At 42.1% G+C, this 19,354-nt stretch overlaps 1 protein-coding gene across 3 annotated transcripts in view; it reads left to right on the top strand.

Moving 5' to 3' along the window:
• LOC142887461 (plasma membrane calcium-transporting ATPase 1-like) overlaps positions 1 to 19,354 on the top strand; it is a 70,171-nt gene that overhangs the window by 22,459 nt on the left and 28,358 nt on the right. For all 3 annotated transcript variants that reach the window (XM_076025128.1, XM_076025126.1, XM_076025127.1), the window contains exons 3-7: positions 11,962 to 12,159; positions 12,864 to 13,121; positions 15,034 to 15,159; positions 15,459 to 15,584; positions 18,401 to 18,436. In XM_076025128.1, coding sequence (XP_075881243.1) covers positions 11,962 to 12,159; positions 12,864 to 13,121; positions 15,034 to 15,159; positions 15,459 to 15,584; positions 18,401 to 18,436 — 744 coding nt within the window. The remainder of the gene's footprint in view (positions 1 to 11,961; positions 12,160 to 12,863; positions 13,122 to 15,033; positions 15,160 to 15,458; positions 15,585 to 18,400; positions 18,437 to 19,354) is intronic.

Here is a 19,354-nt window from a genome sequence, read left to right as displayed (position 1 = left end):
ACAGTTGCACGTTCATTGAAGAATTATTATTAGTTAATTGGTTTATTCTTGGTATTTTTAAATTTATTTTTAGGCAGTGGAAAAAGGTTACTGTTGAAATTTAAATCAAAGGCTGCAAATAAAAAACAGGCATACTGTTTTATTTACATTTCAATAATTTTCATGTTTTTTGGTTTTTTTTTTAATTCGATTTTGCATGTGTGCAATATGAGGTTATTTATTAAGCTTTGCTTCTTCCATATTCAGGTTGAAGCAAAACTTGTCTAGGTCAATATAAAAAAAGTTCACTCTTCACTCATTGCATTTCCTATTAAGGGCACTGTCTGGTGGGCTTCCTTTAGTAATAGTGGTGCAAGATGGCAGGTGACTGGGAGCAAGAGGCACCTTGCATCAAACGGGACCTCTGATTTGTGAAGCCCTAATGGAGGCTTTTTACAAGATTTAACACGTTTTTTAAGGGTGCGACGTGGAATGCATTGAGCAGCCTCATCATGTCTGAAAGGGCAACAGGCAGAATATTCACTCTCCACCTTATTGATAAAAATGCTGAAATGGAAGCTTGGTTCAGTAACGGAACCCAACTGTTTAAAAGATTGTTAGAGGTTAATGCATTTGAGTATTATTTATTGTCAATGTATTAGCTGTGAGAGACAAACATTGGGCCTTTGCTGAAGCAGTGGCTAGGCAAACGAAGAACCATTAGCTGTCAGAACGGTAAAACTACTGTTCTGACAGATAGATAGGTTTCACTAGATGAGTCTAGTGAAACTACATTTCACTAGATGAATCAGCGTGAAATGTTTTGCACCAGTACAAAACCAGCTTCAAAATGAAGAACCAAATAACAGATGAATTTTTGTAAGTGAAACCATTAAAAGGGTTCATTAAGGATTCAGATAATACATTTATTGAATTTCATGATGACGGCAACCAGAGGAGGAATCATGTCATTATAATTATTGCTGTGATCTGTTCAGTCAAAGCTTCATATGAAGCTAGAAAATGGCCGATGCGCTTGTTGTTTCTCGCTCCCTTTTTTCATGTGTGAGAGAGGGAGAGAGAGAGATTGTCTTTGCATCCACCGGTCCATTCCAGGATTGAAATTAGTTCCAGCCCGTTCCCCTAATGGCTCCATAGATCATTGTTCTGTTCCATTTAGTAATCAGAGGACAGCTGTAGTCGTGTCTGCCACGCAAGAAATTACTCACTTTAACTGTAATTATATTTTCACTGCAGAGGCAAAGGTAGAGAGAGAGAGAGAGTGTTGGGGGGTGAGGGAGTGCAAGATCCAGGGCAAACGGATAATGATCGACTGTTGGAGGTGTGTCTGTTCAGTGTGTCTTCGCACTGGATCAAAAAGTGCAACACTTTACACTTAGAGGAATTTCAATTTGACACTGAGAGCAGCAAATCGGCCCTCACCCTTAATGCAACGCAACTGTGTGCGTGTGTGTGTGTGGAGGGTGAACTGATGGAAAAATTCAAATATGTCATCCAGGTTTCTGAACTAGCGCCGCAGAACTGTTTGTGTGTTGGTGCAAACAAAGCCGGCACTTCATCACTTTACTCCGGTCTCATTGTGAAATGTAAACGCACCGAGGAAGGAAGTTATTTCTAGGCAGCCCCCCCCCCCGACCACATGCGTTTTTAAACAAATATATCAAAATAGTGACACAAAAAGCATTTATCTGTCCCATAGTTGTTATATTTTTCAACGTAAAATAACATGGGTATATTGATTCACGATTTAAAGGTCATATGCAATGTTTATCACAGTTAAATACCTTAAACAGATTTCTTACAACTTAAATATCGACTTAATTGATTACGTCGACGAATTGTTGCAGCCCTAAGCCAGATGGGTAAGCTCACAGATTCAAAGTTGGCAGTTAGTGATTTTTGATCTTTTGATTAATGAAGTGCGGGCATATTTCTCACTGAAACATCACCCTTTATTCCCCTGCCCCTGTAATGAAACATCACTGTGTTGTTGCACACAAAAATATGTTAGCACACAGGCTCATATTTCAGTGATACAATGTATTTCTTTTTCCCATTCCAAAGGCAGGTCACCGTGGCTTAAAGTTTAGATAAAGCTGCGCCGCACTTGAATTGCAACACTGACATTTAGAAATGAACTATTATTTCTGCTTCGGTCATTGTAAGTTTATGTACAATAAAAGGCTGTTTCGAATGCATCTAATGTCACGTTGCTGGTAAAATGTTGGGTCTAATTTGTTTTGAATGGCTCTTTTTATTCAACGTTCCAAAGAGCCTCGCTGTTTATTTACTGAGTGACGGACTTAAAGGGCAGGGCTGATTCGAATGATATAGAAAAGCCAGCCACATAACAAAATAGGAACGTATGTAAACACAACGCTTGCAGAAATAGATAATCCAGCATCCTCATGCCAGACCACAAAGCCCCGGCTCTGCTTGTTTGTAGACTTTCTGGTACTAAACGGATCATAAATGGAAGCCAGGCTGCAAAGATTCCATTTCTTTTATGTCTATGGTTTCTTTATGTATTTTTTTTTTGCTTTTTTACACAAAATCCACATCAATAAAATGAATCTGCTATTGCAGGCAGTCAACAATGGACCGGGTCGATTGAGATGTGGGTTAAAACTGCGGCCGTATTTGCAATGCACGCCACACTCTAGAAAACATTGATTAGACTTTAAAGGACGATAAAAGATAAAAGATGCTGACGTCTGACAAGCGCGTGCATCTCGAGGCAATTTGTAAGCAAGTGGGGGAGCGTTTTAAAAACAGAACCCCAGGATTCTGCGTGGACCTGCAGTGTCTTTATTTGTGAGGCGAATTTGTTTTGCAAAAACGAGCCACGGCATCCTGCAGCAATAGCTGACCAACTTTTAATTGTGCACGTGGAGGGAAAATATGACGAAAAGCTAGACAATTTGTGATTAAATACCTCCTTGTGGTTGGTTTGTTGTAATTATCAGCACACCAGGTGGTAATGTTAAGCTGTTCGCCAACGTTCCAAAAAAAAAAAAATGGCTGCATGTCACGGCTCGTCTGAAGGCTCTTAAAACGTTCTGGATCCAGTTTTATGACCACACGCCACAGATTACACAAGATTGCACACAAGATTACAGGAGTTACCATTCTAATGGTTGAGCAAAGTTGAGAAAAGTTAAAGAAAACTTTGTCTTTGTGGCTAGTCCAGGAGTGGGCAATCTAAAATTTGACAGAGGGGCACGGAGCAGGAGCGGATGGATGGAGTGTTTCGGTGACCCACCTCATGGGAGGAAAAAAAATATGGATGTATATTGAAAATGAATAAAAGCAAAATTACAGTAAAATCGGTGCCTTTGAAGCCCCACGGTATTTAGTGCTTTATTGACATGACTCTTAAAACAAACGTAAAATTGGATGAATGCAAATATCTTACGACTTACTTACGATTAAAGGTGCTTCAAGTTCGGCTGTCCCTATTGGAAAGCTTAACGAGCCATATATGACCCCCAGGCCATAGTTTGCCCATGCCTGAGCTAGTCCAGTTATTTAGTCCATCCTAAAAAATTATCCCAAACGCGCTTCCCTGTCGCTTCTGACCGGTCAACAGTCGGCCCAAGTGATTACCTCGGTGACGGGGGCATTAGGGCAGCACTTAGCGACCTCCCCCTCTCCCTCTCACGCCACCTTTCTCTGTTAGCGCGTATTTAACCGTGTTACGGTATCGCTTCAACGTTCTGCCTGCGATAATGAGATGTTTCCTCCTCAGCGGCTTTTACTTTCTGTCAGTCGGCTTCGGCTCTCAGTTGGACACTTAGTCTCCATCGTCCAGAGTTTAAACGCGTTCGCACCTGCACGTGCACAAACACACGCGCAAGCACACCGGAGGCTCGTTTGCAGCCGTTGCGTCCTGCTGGCTAATGTGTATTGATGGATCAGTCTGCTGCCCGTTTGGAGGTCATCGATCGTCGTTCTCGTCGCTCTTCAAAACGCAATTCATGTTGCGAGGACACGGAGGCTTTGAGCGTGAGAGAGAGAGAGACGCGCTTTCAGATGTGAATTTGCTCAGAACGGCAGTTGAGACACAAAGAGCTTAACGAACACGGGCCTAAAAATAAGCGACTATTTTTAGGAGTGACATGCCAATGAGCCGTTTGTTCTGTCACTACTTCTCGCAGAAGAAAGGAGGTGTGTGTTGCCTCCCTCCATTGCATTGTCATGTCAATTCTTTCAATGAAACGTGTTGTCTAAAAAAAAATTAAAAAAAACGCACGGAGGTCTGAAACCGGCAGATAAAATTTAGTTCCAACCGTAACGGCCATCTGCGCAAAGGTTTTTTTTGTTTTGTTTTTTTGAGAGGAGATTGACTGAGTCTGTTCAAACTGATGAAAATTAATTAAAAATCATTTGTATTCATTTGTGCCGGGTTAATTGTTTTGATTGATTCGGAATAATCGGATTATTAATTTGGCTGATTGATTTCCAGCCTAGGCATTCTTGCCGCCCCGTTAATTAATTCTGTAATTACCAGACAAGTTAAGTTAAAAGATTTCCTCGGCCAAGTTGAGAGGAAACATCGTGAAAACTGAGTGCGGGGAGACGGCTAAACAAATAGGCCGGGATCTGATTGTGGCAAGACATCGTCTAAGATTTAACTGTCCAAACCGCAATCTCTTTCAGCCAGACTCCTTCCCCTTCTCCGACATTACTCGTCACCCCTCGTCCAGATCGGGTGCGCATCGGTCACGTTATTAGTTGCAGCGTGCCGTGCACTAAAGTTAATTTTCATTTTACTTTTGCAGCCGTTTGCACCTTCTTCTAACCTCGACGTGAGGTTTTTATTTTCACATTAAGACTTTTTAAAAACATTTTTAATCATGCATTTATTTCTTTTTTAGCAATCCACCACATTGAACATTGATACAGTCACAAAAGTTTAGTTCTATCTCAAGTTTGGTAAAGTGTACATGAAGTCGTTAGGGAAACGATTGGAAGAAGAGATTGATGCATACTGCCAAGTTTGGAAACCTGTAGGCCAGAACCGCTGTCCTACAGCATGTGAACAGCACTGCTATGCCGGTTTAATTGGTTAAATTTCTGTTTGTTTTTTTTTACGGAAAAACGGACAAAGTTTCTATCTAGTGGTGATGTAATGGTCCCCGGCCTAGACGAGGGCTAGGCAAAAGAACAGAGATGACTTCAGAACAAATGCATCATGTTATGTTGTGTGAACTGAACAATGTCCTCTGTTTTCACAAAGAAAAAAAAAGGATCTTGGTCTTAAAATACTGCATGTTTTCAAATTTTCAGAAAGCCAAAAGAAGGAAATTGTGATAATATATATAATTTTAGACACTAACTGCATCTTGAGAATAACCTAAGACATTGATTTAAGCATTAAGATTAAATGCATCCACAGAAGAATATTTATTTGTTACAAATGTCCTTGTTTTTGCTGCCACTCAGTATCTATTTTGGATCTAGATGAAGCTCTCAAAAAGAATACATGTTTATTACTAGTTTCAACTTTCTTTCCTTTAATCTCTCCCTCTCTGTCCATCTCTCCCCCTCTTGCTCTCATACACACACACACAGCGTATAAGAAGGCTCAGGGAATTCTTGCCCTCATAGCGTGTTGGGTCCTTGAAAGTGCTGTTGTGTGAGAAGGCATGAAGCAATCTGAGATTCAGCATGATCTGCATAGCACACACACACCCCCTCAGGTCACCCATTCACCCATGCCAGCTGAAGCAGAATGCTCCTTTGAGTGTGTGGAGGAGGACACAGACATGCAATGCTCTTAACCTCTTGTCTTTTCTCCCTCGTATCTGCTTCTGTATGTTACGTATCCTTTTCTACCAGAAGTAAACGCAAGTTTTTCTCCTTCCACCGCGACAATTCTTTTTTGTTTATGCGTTTGCCAGGTTTCCCCTCAGAGTGACATTATCGCTAATGCAGATGCAACACTTTTTCTGTGCGCTATGCATACAAACTCAATTTTCATGCTATTTGTAATGCAAAGCTGGCAGTAGAGCAGTATTCATAACCTGAGGAAACACAAAAATGCTTATCGGTGAATGTCGGAGAATGATTAGTTTTAAATTGGAAGTGTTCACATTGTGACACTAAATCCTTTTTTCCTCAAACTTTCTGAATTTATGGCGTGCCCCGCTTGCAACTGAGTGCTTTATCATCTTCACTGCTGCAAATATAATATCACCGGACAAGGGAGCACATTTGTTTGTTTCCCCCTGCCCCCCGCATAGATCAAGGTACAACAACAACAATAATAAATGCTGTTCTCTTATTTGGACAGTTTATCAAACCTCGCCTTCCATTTATTTTCAGTGGTACAAGCTTTCTAACACAATTAGCTAACTGTGCTTAAGTTGGAAGTCTCAAGCCCAAGTGTGTTGCCTTCTACTCTGCCCAAGCAAGAACACCTTTAAAAAAAAAAAAAAAAAAAAAAAAAAAAAAAAAGTAGGCTTTGTTATCAGCGAGCAAGTGTCCTTGTGGTTACACAATGACAAACTTGTACCAAGTTCAAACTTGAAATAGTTTCCTTTCTTAGAAGCCAAGCTTCACGTTTCCTGCTGGTCAGGAAACACTTAATCACAGCACAGTGGACTGAGGGGATTTGCTCTTCATGAATGCAAGCACCAAAAAAAACTCAAACTTGGACGCAGTTCATTATTGGCCTTTCAGGTTTCTTGGCTGGTTGTGGAATTTTCTTATTGGCCATTTTGCCCTCTGCTCTGTGGTAAAATATCCACAGCCTGCCATATTGGCACGTAGGCTTCCATTTATAACTCTGACTACATCTCTGTGTTGAAGCAGAGGTTCCTATGAGATCTCCCATGATGCTCTACTGTATACTGTGTTATTACCCAGGGTTGAAACAGAATGGGACAAACAACCACAAACATGCCACATGCTCTGGGTGGAATAATGATGAGACAGACAGGAAGTCATCAGAATGAAGGAAATTTCCTATATTTCAGGAAATATAGGACAAAAGTTCTATTGCTTGTTTGCATTTTTAGTAAAATGTCTTTTTCATACTCATGTATATGATCAGTTTTCTTCTTAATTTCTTTTGTTTGGCAAAGGTATTGAATGTGTGCATGTATTTTTTTTGTGTGTGGTTTGTGCGTCTGTGTTGTATTGTTGTTGGACATTTGTGCTTTTTTTTCTAGGCCAAATCTTGAGGGGAAAATATTTCAGTGAGGTTTATCTTTTAACCTTGTTCATAAACATTGGACTAGTACACGTTTGTTATGTGTTCGACTTTGGTTCCCTTACAGATTTATTGTTATATTGCCGCCTTCCTTAGTCATCTAACTTTTTTACAACTTGGTGGCTATTAGAACTCCTCATTTTGAAGAAGTTTCTCCTTACAGTAGTTGGATTAAGTTCACCAAGTTCACCCGCTGCTCTTTGATTTTGAATAGTTGAAGTTTTGGTTCCCTTTAACATATTTTTGCAAACATATTTGCATTATTCATGATTTGAATATAGCAATAGAAAAATGATGACATTAAAAATTGACCTAAATCCCTTTGAAACCCTTCCGAATTACCAGGAACCGTAAGTGATGCGGTGACTTGGCCCCATACATCAGTGAAAGGACAAACGGCAGCAACACAATATGATTAGTATTCAGTCGACTTCCAGGATGGATGGAACAATAGATGCACCTGAGGTGGGACAAAACGATGACCTGTTTTTGTGCGACAGTAGCTGCGTTTCCATTACCCCTGGAATTGGGGGTGGAGTGGAGGAGATGGCGATCGACACTCATGTTGCTCTCTAATGTATCAGGTGACCGAGACACGTGGATTGACATGCGTCAAGAGTTGAGCGTTAGATGGACGTAACGGAGAGAATCCAGTAATTTTTCAAAATAAAATTGTACAGACTCAGATCATGAATGAAACGGGATTCATTTAATGGAAGTTAATTATTCTTTCTGTCCGGCCCGGTACCAAATGACCCACAGACCAGCACCGGTCTGCGGCCCGGTGGTTGGAGACCTCTGCTTTACACCATTCAACGGAAACGCCTGCAAATCGCTATTTGACTTAGTCGAAATTTTAGAAATATTGCTTTTATTTTGCGAAAACCTGTCATGGAAACGCAGCTAGTGACTATCGGGGGGAGGGTAAGCGGTGGTTGGAGATATGGAGAGCAGGGCGGCTTGATGGCCCGTTAAAGTGTGAGAGAAGAGAGGAAACGGGAAGTAACCCGGACAGGGGGTGAAAGTGAGGAAGAAGCACTTTGGGAAGAAATAATGTTGCTGTGCGCCACTGGATGATTCTCTGATTTGGGCGAGACCTTATTCTGGACACATCTCGTCTACTTCTGCCGGAGGCTGAAATTCCTAAACATCTCCGACAGGCCTGTGTGTATGTGCAGTTGACTGCTCCACTGCCACTGAAACATCATGTTGGAGCTTTCATCTGTACCGGTAGTGGCCGACAGCAAGCACCAGAAGAAACCTGCCATCACAGTCAAAAACATGAAACCCAAAAATGGAAAAAATTAATTTAAAAAAATAGGCTCTTATCACTCGGAGAGCAGGAAGAAAGTTTCTCTTTGCTTTTATTAGTGTGACAGGAGCAATCACCGGCTTCAAAAAGATAAAAATCAAACTTTGAACTGAGCCGTGCAGCAGTGGGACGCAGCCTATGACGGACTTGACAGCTGGTGTGTATTTTTAAAATGCCCGTTTTTTTTTTGCCGAGCAGCGCATCATACAGATGTTCACGTTCCCACTCTCGAAGTACAAAGCTCCTCACGCAGCGTCCGAGTCAGAAGGCTCGCTCAAAATCAAACATCCGCGCTGAAACAGACTTATTTAGGGAAGAAGAAGAAGGAGAGGAGGAAGACCTGGGCGGGGTGCGTAGATTTTTAATAATGTTGAAGAGGCCTTCTGAGACAATGTCACCCAAGAAAAGAAGCTTGACATGAGGAGCTAAATTTAGAGCACATGGCTTTATTTTGTGAAGCCCATGGAATGGAATGCTCATGCTTTTTACTTGGGTCTATCGTCTTCTTGCACTCATGCTGTTGGAAAAGTGTGGGAAAATTTTCTTCGCCAAGGCAAACCTCCAAAGAACCTCAGATTTTTCTGATTAATTAAAAATAATTATATTCAGGATTAATTCATTTTCACAAAACGCAAATCACGTAAACACATTTTTGGTGTAACTAATGTCAGCAGGTTTGACCCGCTGACCTAAAGGCGATGGCAAGGGGAATTCATCAGTCAGTCAGTCACTCTGTCTGCACAGAATGTGAGACGGGTCCCGTGATGGGACATGTGAAGGCAGAAATGTGTTCATGCTGACACTTCATGAGACGTCCTGGCAGCGCCAGCTGTTGACATTCTCGTCACGTTGCCCTGCATGTCTCCCACTTCCTCCGAGGATCCACACCAGCCATGTAGTTGGCAAAGCTGTCAATCAGAAAGTACCCCCAGCTCCACCCCTGAAAATACCCATATATATAGGCTCTGTGTGATTTTGAATGATAATGAAATTGCAATTCAATATTTTTCACTGAAAGGAAGGTCATTAGTGCATCTCAAGCTACTAAAACAGAATAATGTGAAACTTCAAATGAAGAAAACATAAAAAAATGCCTGACATTGTTTTGAGTAACATTCAATGACTGATTTGCTTATTTTAATAAACTATAGACTCTTAAAACACGGAGATCAGCAGGTCAGTTCATTTCCGTTCCTATTGAAAGGAACAATACCTTTTTCCATTCATTCCTTTTCCATCCCTCGAGATGGGACCAATGCCCTCTTCATTCCTCTGACTCTGTTTATGTAAACTGCATTGTGCCATGTCACGCAGTCTTGTGTCAATTCTTTACCTCATTGACCTCTGGACTGCGTTTCTCACACTACCCTGTGTTTCTGTTGGTCTTCAAAACTCACTGGGCTGCAATTTAAGACCATTCTAGCAAGCTCATGCAATTCAATCGATGACATTTTGCATCACTTTTACCTCAATTATTTATTTTTTCTTCTTTCTTTTTAATCTCGGAAGCCAAAATTACAATTGACAATTAAAAGGGATTAATTTCTAATTTAAGTGGCCTTGTGGCCATTTTCAATGAATTGATTTTGGTGGTCTGAGCTGTACAGGCCTTACAGTACAGGTGTTTCTCTCACTCATCCTAAAGAAGAGGTACTGCCCCCCCCCCCCTCTCTGCTCCATCCATGGCTCCGCCTTGGAACAGCCCAGTCCCTTGTGATTGGCTCGCTAGTGTTGGCAGAGCATAACCGAGCTAAGCTCATAATTCGTCTTTTTTTTTCATTCTAATCGGACTTCTCTTCTTGTCCCAGTTTACAAGCAGCTGAGAAAATCAAATTATTGACGGGAACGTGTCCACCTCCCCCACACTAGGGGGCGATATGAGTCTTTGCAGCGTGTTAATTTTTTCTGCTAGTGCTAACTAGCACGGAAGATGCTACTACCACTTGCTCATTCTGCAGTGGCGTTACTATGATAATCAGGTTGGCTTCTTGCATAGAAAGTCGAGCCAAATCCAAACGACTCGTTTCAGAGCAATAGCACAGAAATATGTGCAAACTGTCATTTTTTTTGTACTGGGTGCGTTAGTTGGCAATGCAATGTAAGAATACATGTTTTTCAGAATAGGAACTTCTTAAAATCTAATTTCACATTCTACTGGGCTCTGAAGTTGAAGATGAATACCATTTGCTAAAGTTGAAGTTAATGAGGTCAGTTGGTGGACAGCTTAGCTCTGAAAATCCGTCGGTATCAAGTATGATAAAGACTTCTCTGATCTGATTCGCGCCCACATTTTTCTGGAAAATGATGTTGAATTGTTGAGCCAAGAGACTCCCCGCGATTCCCCTCTGCATATGGGAAACAGATGATTCCCTGCTGGAAAAATGACAGCCACGGCTGTGGAATCAATAACTCATAGATATTGTTTGGTCTTCAGTCAGCGGTGGGGAACGGATACTCCAGCTGAGGGTCGATGTCCAGCTGCAGACATCTCCAAATGAGCTATTGGATTTGTGTAGTCCTATTGTCATGGACGATGATGCTTCCTTCCTGATTATAATAGAAGTTCTTATTATTTTCCCTATAAGCTGACCCAGACGCTGCCTGCTGATAGGGTGCAGGTGGAGCAGCACATGCTGGGATGTTATTGGACAGTGTAGTGGTTCACCACCAGAGAATCTAATGCCACCATAATGGCATAATGGCAGGAGGTTTACCAGGATGGACCAGTCATGGAGAAACTTTGGATATTAACACACTTGCACAATATTTTTTACCGTTTGGTTAGATAAACTAATACAATTAGAGAAAACTATTACTTTGTTAAAAACTGTAGCAGAAAAGGAACTGTTGCTGGAGAGATCGCCAGGCCAAAAGAACCACACAGGAAATGTCAAACGCAGGAAAACCTTGACCAATCAGATTTTATTATCCAGTCCCAATAAAAATACATCTTAAAGTTACATGAAAATGTTTCATAATCTTTTCCTTGATTGATCATCCTTGATTGAAGAAGCTTTGAGGCTGCGTCCCTCATTGAAGCCAGTCAATGGGACGTAAACTGCGACTCGACAGTCTAGCTCTATTCTGCATTTGAACGTTCACTTGAAGCTGTAATACTTAAGGGAGGACCTTGTGTCTGTGGAGGTGCCGCTGTTGCTATGTGATGATCTAATGATGTTGGGGTATGTTTGGCCCCACATTAAAAAAAAAAAACGTCTCAAGGGCAGTGACTGCAGAGTTCTGTGCAAGAGAAGATTAAGTGTGAAAATGACTTCAGAGGGAAACCGTCCACCATTTCAGCACACAGTGACCTTAACTCACCCAGTGGTTGTGTTTTTTTTTTGTTTTTTTTCTCAGATAAGACGGAAAACAACGGAATGCTCAACCTTTTTCGAACCTGAAGCTGAATGAGTTCCTTTGTCCGTGTGTGCAGGTCTGTCTGGGAACCCCTTTGACTTGGAGAACCGTCACAATGCATTTGGCCGGAACTTCATTCCCCCCAAGAAGGCCAAGACGTTCCTGCAGCTGGTGTGGGAAGCTCTGCAGGACGTCACCCTCATCATCCTGGAAATCGCTGCCATCATCTCACTGGGCCTGTCTTTTTACCATCCACCAGGGGGAGACAGTGAAGGTGGGTACACTAAATGCCACTGAGACGACTGGAGACATTTGGCCATGTCTGTAGTATATTTATATCAAATAATAACTCATATGTTAACATCAGGGGTTTTCTGTCGAACCTAGTTTTAGGTTTTGTGGGTGTTTCAGGCCACCAAGTGCAGTTGTTATTTTTGTCATTCAGTCCTTACTGTAATCTGCATTGTCACGATATTATGTGAGAAAGATCCTATTAGATGGCAGCATGGTTTTAATCCAAACCCGCAAAGTACATTTTACTGTTTAATATACCATGTTTCATGTTAAATATTCTCAGTTTGCTGGTGTTAGATGAATATAGATAGAACCGATTCTTGTCTTTTTTCACCAGCCTCCTAAAAAGGCTCTGCTGAATACTAATCAGATAAATCATATCGCTTATAAAAAAAAGTATATCAATATCTTAATGTATTTTTTTAACTTGTAATTTAAAAAAAAAGCTTAAAATCTGTTTCTATATATATTTATATAATTTCTTTCTTTGTTTCTGTTCTCTTAATCTTTTAATCATCATTCAGGTCATTCATTCAAAGTTTAATCAGCTGCAGTGTTTTAACAAGGACGAATCATTTAAATGCAATTAAAATGTGACATAACTGAAAAAAAAAAAAATTGTGTTCTATTTTTTTGCCCTTTTAAATCGCCAACCCTGACGGCTGTTCATCCCCCTCCCAACAGCGTGTGGCCTGGTGGGCGGCGGCGTGGAGGACGAGGGCGAGTCTCAGGCCGGTTGGATTGAAGGCGCCGCCATCCTCTTCTCCGTGATCATCGTAGTCCTGGTAACGGCATTCAACGACTGGTCCAAGGAGAAGCAGTTCCGTGGGCTGCAGAGCCGCATCGAGCAGGAGCAAAAGTTTACCGTCATCCGTAAAGGCCAGGTCATCCAAATCCCCGTGGCCGAGCTCGTGGTGGGAGACATTGCTCAGATCAAATACGGTAAGAGCTCCCAGACACCCGAGTTGGAACCACACCTCCAGTTATTTGTTTTTCTGTTTTCTTTGAACAACACGATTAACAAATGGTCAACAAATAACAGATTCCCATCATCCCCATGTAATCCTCTACGTCTGGGTTCACCTCTGACAACCCGTCGTCAACACCATTTACCTGAACATCCTTCCCTTCCCTCCTCCGCGGCCACTCACTCCACCCTCTTGACCCTCCGTCCATCACCGCCGCTGTGGTGGATGTGAGCAAAGTCTTCAACAGACTCGATGCGGTCAGGTCCTCGAGGCTGGAGCCTCACAGTGTTCAATGCATAATCGACCTGGCCGCGCAGGGTTTTCCCTCTCACACATTGTCTGGTTCCCGATGATCAAGAAAACAAACCAAGCACTCAGTCACAACAGCCGTTTGAGAGGCCGAACCTCCCAAACCTCACCAATCATCCCTGCATTGGAGTGGGAGACGTCCCTTTGCTCCGCAGGGCTCGAATCTTAAAAAGGGGACTCCAGACAGCGCCGGGCTGTCCTTGACATTTCAGTGCTTCACAATAACTGACCAGATAGGAGGGCCAATGCCTCGCAAGCACCATCTGGATCCTCAACTCCCATGTCGGTCACGGTGCGGTGTAAGAGCAACTCGCCAGGCATTATGATGAGCTGCACGGCGACGCCTCGAGCGGCGCTGCCGTCTTCCCGACGCAACTCACACTCGAGTGCTCAACTGCAGACGTGTTGCACTCTGGGACGAGTCGGCGTCAAGTCTTTGGTGTCGACTGATCCCCCAGCCACACGATGTTACAAAATCTAAGCGGGTTTTATGTGCTGAATTTTCTCCGGGGAATCAGGTTTGTTCTGCACCTTCCTTCCTGGGATTCAACATCATGTACTGTGGGAGCTGCTTCTATCTAGTCAGTGAACCAGGATTCAGTTGAAAACCGATCACTTGAAGTCGGTCAACGCAAAACGAATCTGCTGTTTTTCTCTGCTCCTGTCTGCACTACGAAAGAGGATTAGAGCCGCAAGAAGAGAAAAAAATATTACAGGAAGATTTTTATTCAAGTTTTCGTTTCGAGTTTTAAATTGAGATTTCGTGAATAGCGTCAAAATTTCATGAAAAAGGTTGACGTAAAAAAGACAAAATTTTGTAAATCTAGTCAACATTTCATTAAAGTCTAGCAAATAAAGTGGCGAGTAGACTGGATGGATGGTGGATTAACTCAGTTACCCACGCTAAATATTTAAGGAGCATTTCTTTCGCAATAGACTGTTTTAAAAATCAGAAGGGACCTGTCATGCCTCTGCTACTAACACACATTAAAGATAGTGTTAGCCACTTTTTTTGTGTTGGACAATTGAGATTTCCTTTCATCTGAATGTGTGGAGTAAATAATAGCATTCAGAAATGATGGCTAAACAGATTACAGACATAAAAAAATGCATCACATGGATGGTGAATTAGTCCCAACCTAAAATGGTACCTTTGGAAAGAACATTTTCCAACCAGGGTCTTAATGACTTCTAAGTGGCGACGTGATGGCACAGTGATAAGCACTATTGCTTCACAGTCGGACTGAAGTTCTGGGCTGAATTCCCTCATGAGGATGTCCTCTCAGAGTGGCGGGAATGTTTTCTCCACCAGATGCCCCAGTTTCCCCACAATCATTAAAACCTATATTAGGTTAATGACCTGCCAGCGTTCCCATGCAAATGGACTGGCGGAGTTCCGGGTCTGGTCCTTTTGGTGCAGCCAGGCGGCTGCTCCTCTCAGGAGCATGGGACAAATACACAGAATATACTTGACTGCGCATATATACATGACCAGTGAAGTTTATTTTGTTTAAAGCCTGGGAAGAGATATGCATCAAATAGTGAATTTTTACACCCTCTGATGTCTGTTCCTGCAGGAGACCTGCTTCCTGCTGACGGCATCCTCATCCAAGGCAACGACCTGAAGATTGACGAGAGTTCTCTGACCGGGGAGTCGGATCAAGTCCGCAAGTCTCTGGAGAAGGACCCTATGCTGCTGTCCGGTGAGTGCCTGTTCACATTCGATGAAAAAGGCAAAACGAGTCCAGATATTTGAAATAATTACTCTTCTCTCTCACTCACAACAAAGAGATTATGTTTTGTTCATCAACAATTAGCTTTAAAACATATTTATTAGCTTAAAATGTATTCTGTCATTGTAAAAAGATAAGGATGTCCTTTAGACACATTAAAACATAATGGGTCTGTTTTTGGTCCCTTGATTGTCTATTAAGTTGTGCAAGAATCGTTTTTCTTCCCATTCCCGTCATGGGTTTTAATTTTTGGCCTCCCTTTCTTTCAGGGACCCACGTCATGGAGGGATCGGGCCGGATGGTGGTGTCTGCCGTCGGCCTCAATTCTCAGACCGGCATCATCTTCACTCTGCTGGGCGCCAGCGAGAACGATGAAGAGAAGAAGGTCAAGAAAAGTAAGACCCTCCAGAAATCCTCTCTCAAAAAGACACTGCTGACTGTCACACGAGGACAGCAAGTGTGTGAAGTGTTGGGACGAAAGTCGGTTAGAAAGACTATCTGCTTGTCTGAATATTTCTACTCTACTGTTTGAACAGTGCGGATTGGAAATATTGGCACTTTTTATCGGCCGGTGTTGATTTGACTCGTCTCCTGTCGTCACTCGCTGACTCTGTCAGCAGGTAGAGTTCATCCAGTCTGAGCCGTAACAGCGGAGCTGTTTGAAGGGTCTAAATATCACCGTTTGACTTTAACAAGCTTCAATCTGACCAGAAAAGGCCACCAGGGAATAAATGAGATCACCGCGGAGTTGACCTACCCTACCATTGGAACGATTCATCCACATAATTAACTCGACTTTTGATTATTTGACTTTTTGAGTCAAAGATGTATATTTCACTTTACACATTTTCACGAACTTCAAATACAAAGCTGTAATTCCAAGCAGTAATTCTCTGGTCAAGGTGTAACAAACTTGCCAAGGTACAACCTGGAGTAGCCTTTATGGCTCTGTAATAAAAAAATAAAAAAAATGACCTGCATCTTGAGGGTTATTTTGAGCTGACAGCATGAGCTTCCCTGGCTACGCGAGTTCACACCTGCAGTTGTAGATTTAAATGATTTTGCCTTTAACTTGAGTCTAAAATCTTAACATTCAAACTATTAGTACTCTGTTTTAGTACATACCTGCTAGAAAAAAAATGACTTTCATTTTAGAAGCCCATGTGGAAAGTTTAGTTGTTTTACACAACAGCCCTGACCAGCAGCCACTGGACGGAACAGCCTTTTGGTCTTCTCATTTATTCGTGGTAGTTTTAAGGCCTCTAGCCTGAGTTGTTGATTTGACAGTAGAGCCGGTTCAAACGTCAAACTTGAGTTCCTCTACTCGCACATGCAGTTGCATTTTGAAGATCCCCTTCAAAAGCCAGAGTCCAGGTGATCCTTGTACAGTCACAGAGCAGTGTGATGTAAACCAACAGGCTTCTGCAGTCTGTCTCGGTTGCTTTTGATTTGCTTGTGATCATGCTAACTCCCTTTGGCTCATGTTTTTTTCTTTTTCAGTTTCTTTTTTTTTTTTGTCCGTTCATTTGTTTTATTGGCTGAAGTTTGAGTTTGTCAGGCATTCATTGTGAACTGGCTGAATGAACCCACTCAGCGGTGAGAGACGCTCAAGATCTGTTCAAATTCGGCCACTTGTACTTCATTTTTAAATTAAACCAACGAGTTCCTAATAAAGAGAACCGCATTTTATTTTTTTATTTGATGCAATGGCAATTAAATGGGAATAAGGATCATAGGGAAATATTCATCAGCATCACCGAAGTCTCTGTTGGAGGGCCACTAAATTGTTTGCGCCCGTTTTCAATAAAAGTGTCCACATCTAGACATCTTGAAATGTTAATGAACCACAAAGAACCACCAGAGCACTGTTGTGGACCCTGATAACAGCAGTCCTTACGGTCACAAACGGCTACTTCAAGCACAACACGCACGCACGCGCCCACACACACACACACACACACACACACACACACACACACACACACACCACCACCACAGTAGTTAAATCTATCTCATCAATCACAAACCACCAACAGCATTACAATTGGCTGTGTCTGCTTCTCAGGCCGTGTGCGTGCGTGACTGTGCGTTTTCACAATAAAAGCACTTTACTGGGCCATCAGGAAGTTAACTTCCCTGAAAGGTCTGCGCGGCTCACATATCTGATCAATGACGGATGTTTAACTGAACATACACAAACAACAACAGCAAAGGTCAGACTTGTGGCGTGACCTTTTAAGTGGGGAAACCAAATCCATTACAATCACCTCCTGTCCTCTTCCTTCAAGTCCTGTAAGACAGACAGACACACACACGCACGCACATTAGGATGAAAATACACTCTAGTGAAGCACAAAATGGGAAGGTAACGCGTCCACATATCTTTCAAATAGTGTGCACATTGATTGATATCAGGGTAATAAGATAAGGCTGGCAATGAACATTAATGCACACCGAATAAATGTGCACTCCACCAATGCAATAAGACAAAGTCCATGTGCATATCACAAGAACGCCTACCTGGAGCAGAACGATCTGATGTTTAGGAGCCTGATCGGTTGGATGTGTGCAGACTGTAGTTGTGCATAATGCATAACTATTTGCATTGCAAATGAAATGAAAGTGGGTGCCAGAAGGAAGGAAGCCCAGGGGAGCAGGGGGGGCAAAGAAACAGTTGACCATATTAATGAGAAGTTGGCACTGTAGGTAGAGCAGGCGACATCTTTATTCCACCTCATACATTAGTGCAATGTAATAACACCTGAGCTTTAATCTGTATTTTTTTAATGCATACCCTTTTATTTTATAAATTCAGGACATAAAGCACCCAGTTAGTCCACAGAAATAAAGACATATAAAAAGAAAATGGAGATTGCCAAACCAGTGAAATATTGCACACCAGCAGCAGCATGGCTTCTTTAAAGAAACAACCTCTGAACTGAAGGTTTATTAATTCATTGATCCCATTACAGACTTATTGTCCTGGCCCTGTGCAGGTTCACCGTGTCCCCGGTTCTCTGCAGAAGGAATTTGCGCGTCTCTCTCCTCTGATTGGTCCATTCCTGCCCACAACACACACACAGTACACACACACCTTGTGGGTTTCAATCAGTTTGAACTTTGTGTTCTCCCCTCAGTTTATTTGATTTGAGCTTATTTTTTCCTTTGAGCCATCTTATCAGCATTCCGCCCTCTCTCTCTGTCCGAACAGGTAAAAAACAAGGACCCCCCGAAAATCGCAACAAAGGTAACCCCTCCATTCATCCATTTGTCCCTCTGTCCTCCATCCTCCCTGTTACTCACCCTCTCCTCACCCTCCACCCAGCGGCAGGAGGGGAGTGTCAAGTCCATCGCCCTCTCTCTTTCTCTCTCTCTTTATCTGCTGTTTTAGGGGGGGGATGTTTTTCTGCCTTGCTTTACCTGTAACAGGGTGCAACTCTCAACTGTCCTAGTCTTTAACAGCCAATCACAGCATCCACAGTTGTCATGGTAACTTTCTTAGGTCACTGGACTGCAGGCATTTGTGCCCGAGTGTGCGTTCTGACATTTCAGTGGGTATGTTATGATACTGCTTCGGTACTGCTTGGATTTGGTACCTTGAAGTATCTACCATTTAAAAGGACCAAAATGCATCTCTGGTCTCAGTTTGTGTTCTCATTTTTGTTCTGTAAATATTATAAATTCTGATAAACATATTTAAGCCTTGCAATAACTTATTGAGCCTTTCTAAAGGTTATTTCTAAACATTATTTAATCAAATGTTTATTTATAGTTGAACATTACAGTTTTATTTTACTTTTTATAAACATTTCCGTCAAGATTTATCAATAGGAAGTAATTCACTGTTTAAATGTTATTATAAAACACAATTGGCTTTAGAAATGTAAATGTTGAAATACATGGTTCCAAATAAATACCCATTGCAAACACACACACTTCCTCTCAATTTTAAACCCTAGCACCATAAAGTATTTAGTGCAGAAATATGCAATTTGGAACACACCCTCCTTCCTCCTGTAAATTTCCCCTAGGATCCCGCAAATTTTCTTCCCTCTGACATCCCTGGAGCCGCCAATGCGGGGTCCTCAAAAGCTGATGCTGTTTTTTGAGTCAGAGGCTTCCTCCTCCTTTGCCTTGAGGAACTGGTGATGGCACATTTTTGTTG

The sequence above is a fragment of the Nelusetta ayraudi genome, unplaced genomic scaffold (genome assembly GCF_046127955.1).
Source record: "Nelusetta ayraudi isolate G7.1 ecotype Tasmania unplaced genomic scaffold, CSIRO-AGI_Nayr_v1 ptg000017l, whole genome shotgun sequence".
NCBI classification, from domain to species: domain Eukaryota; kingdom Metazoa; phylum Chordata; class Actinopteri; order Tetraodontiformes; family Monacanthidae; genus Nelusetta; species Nelusetta ayraudi.
This window is presented reverse-complemented; position numbering and strand designations above follow the sequence as displayed.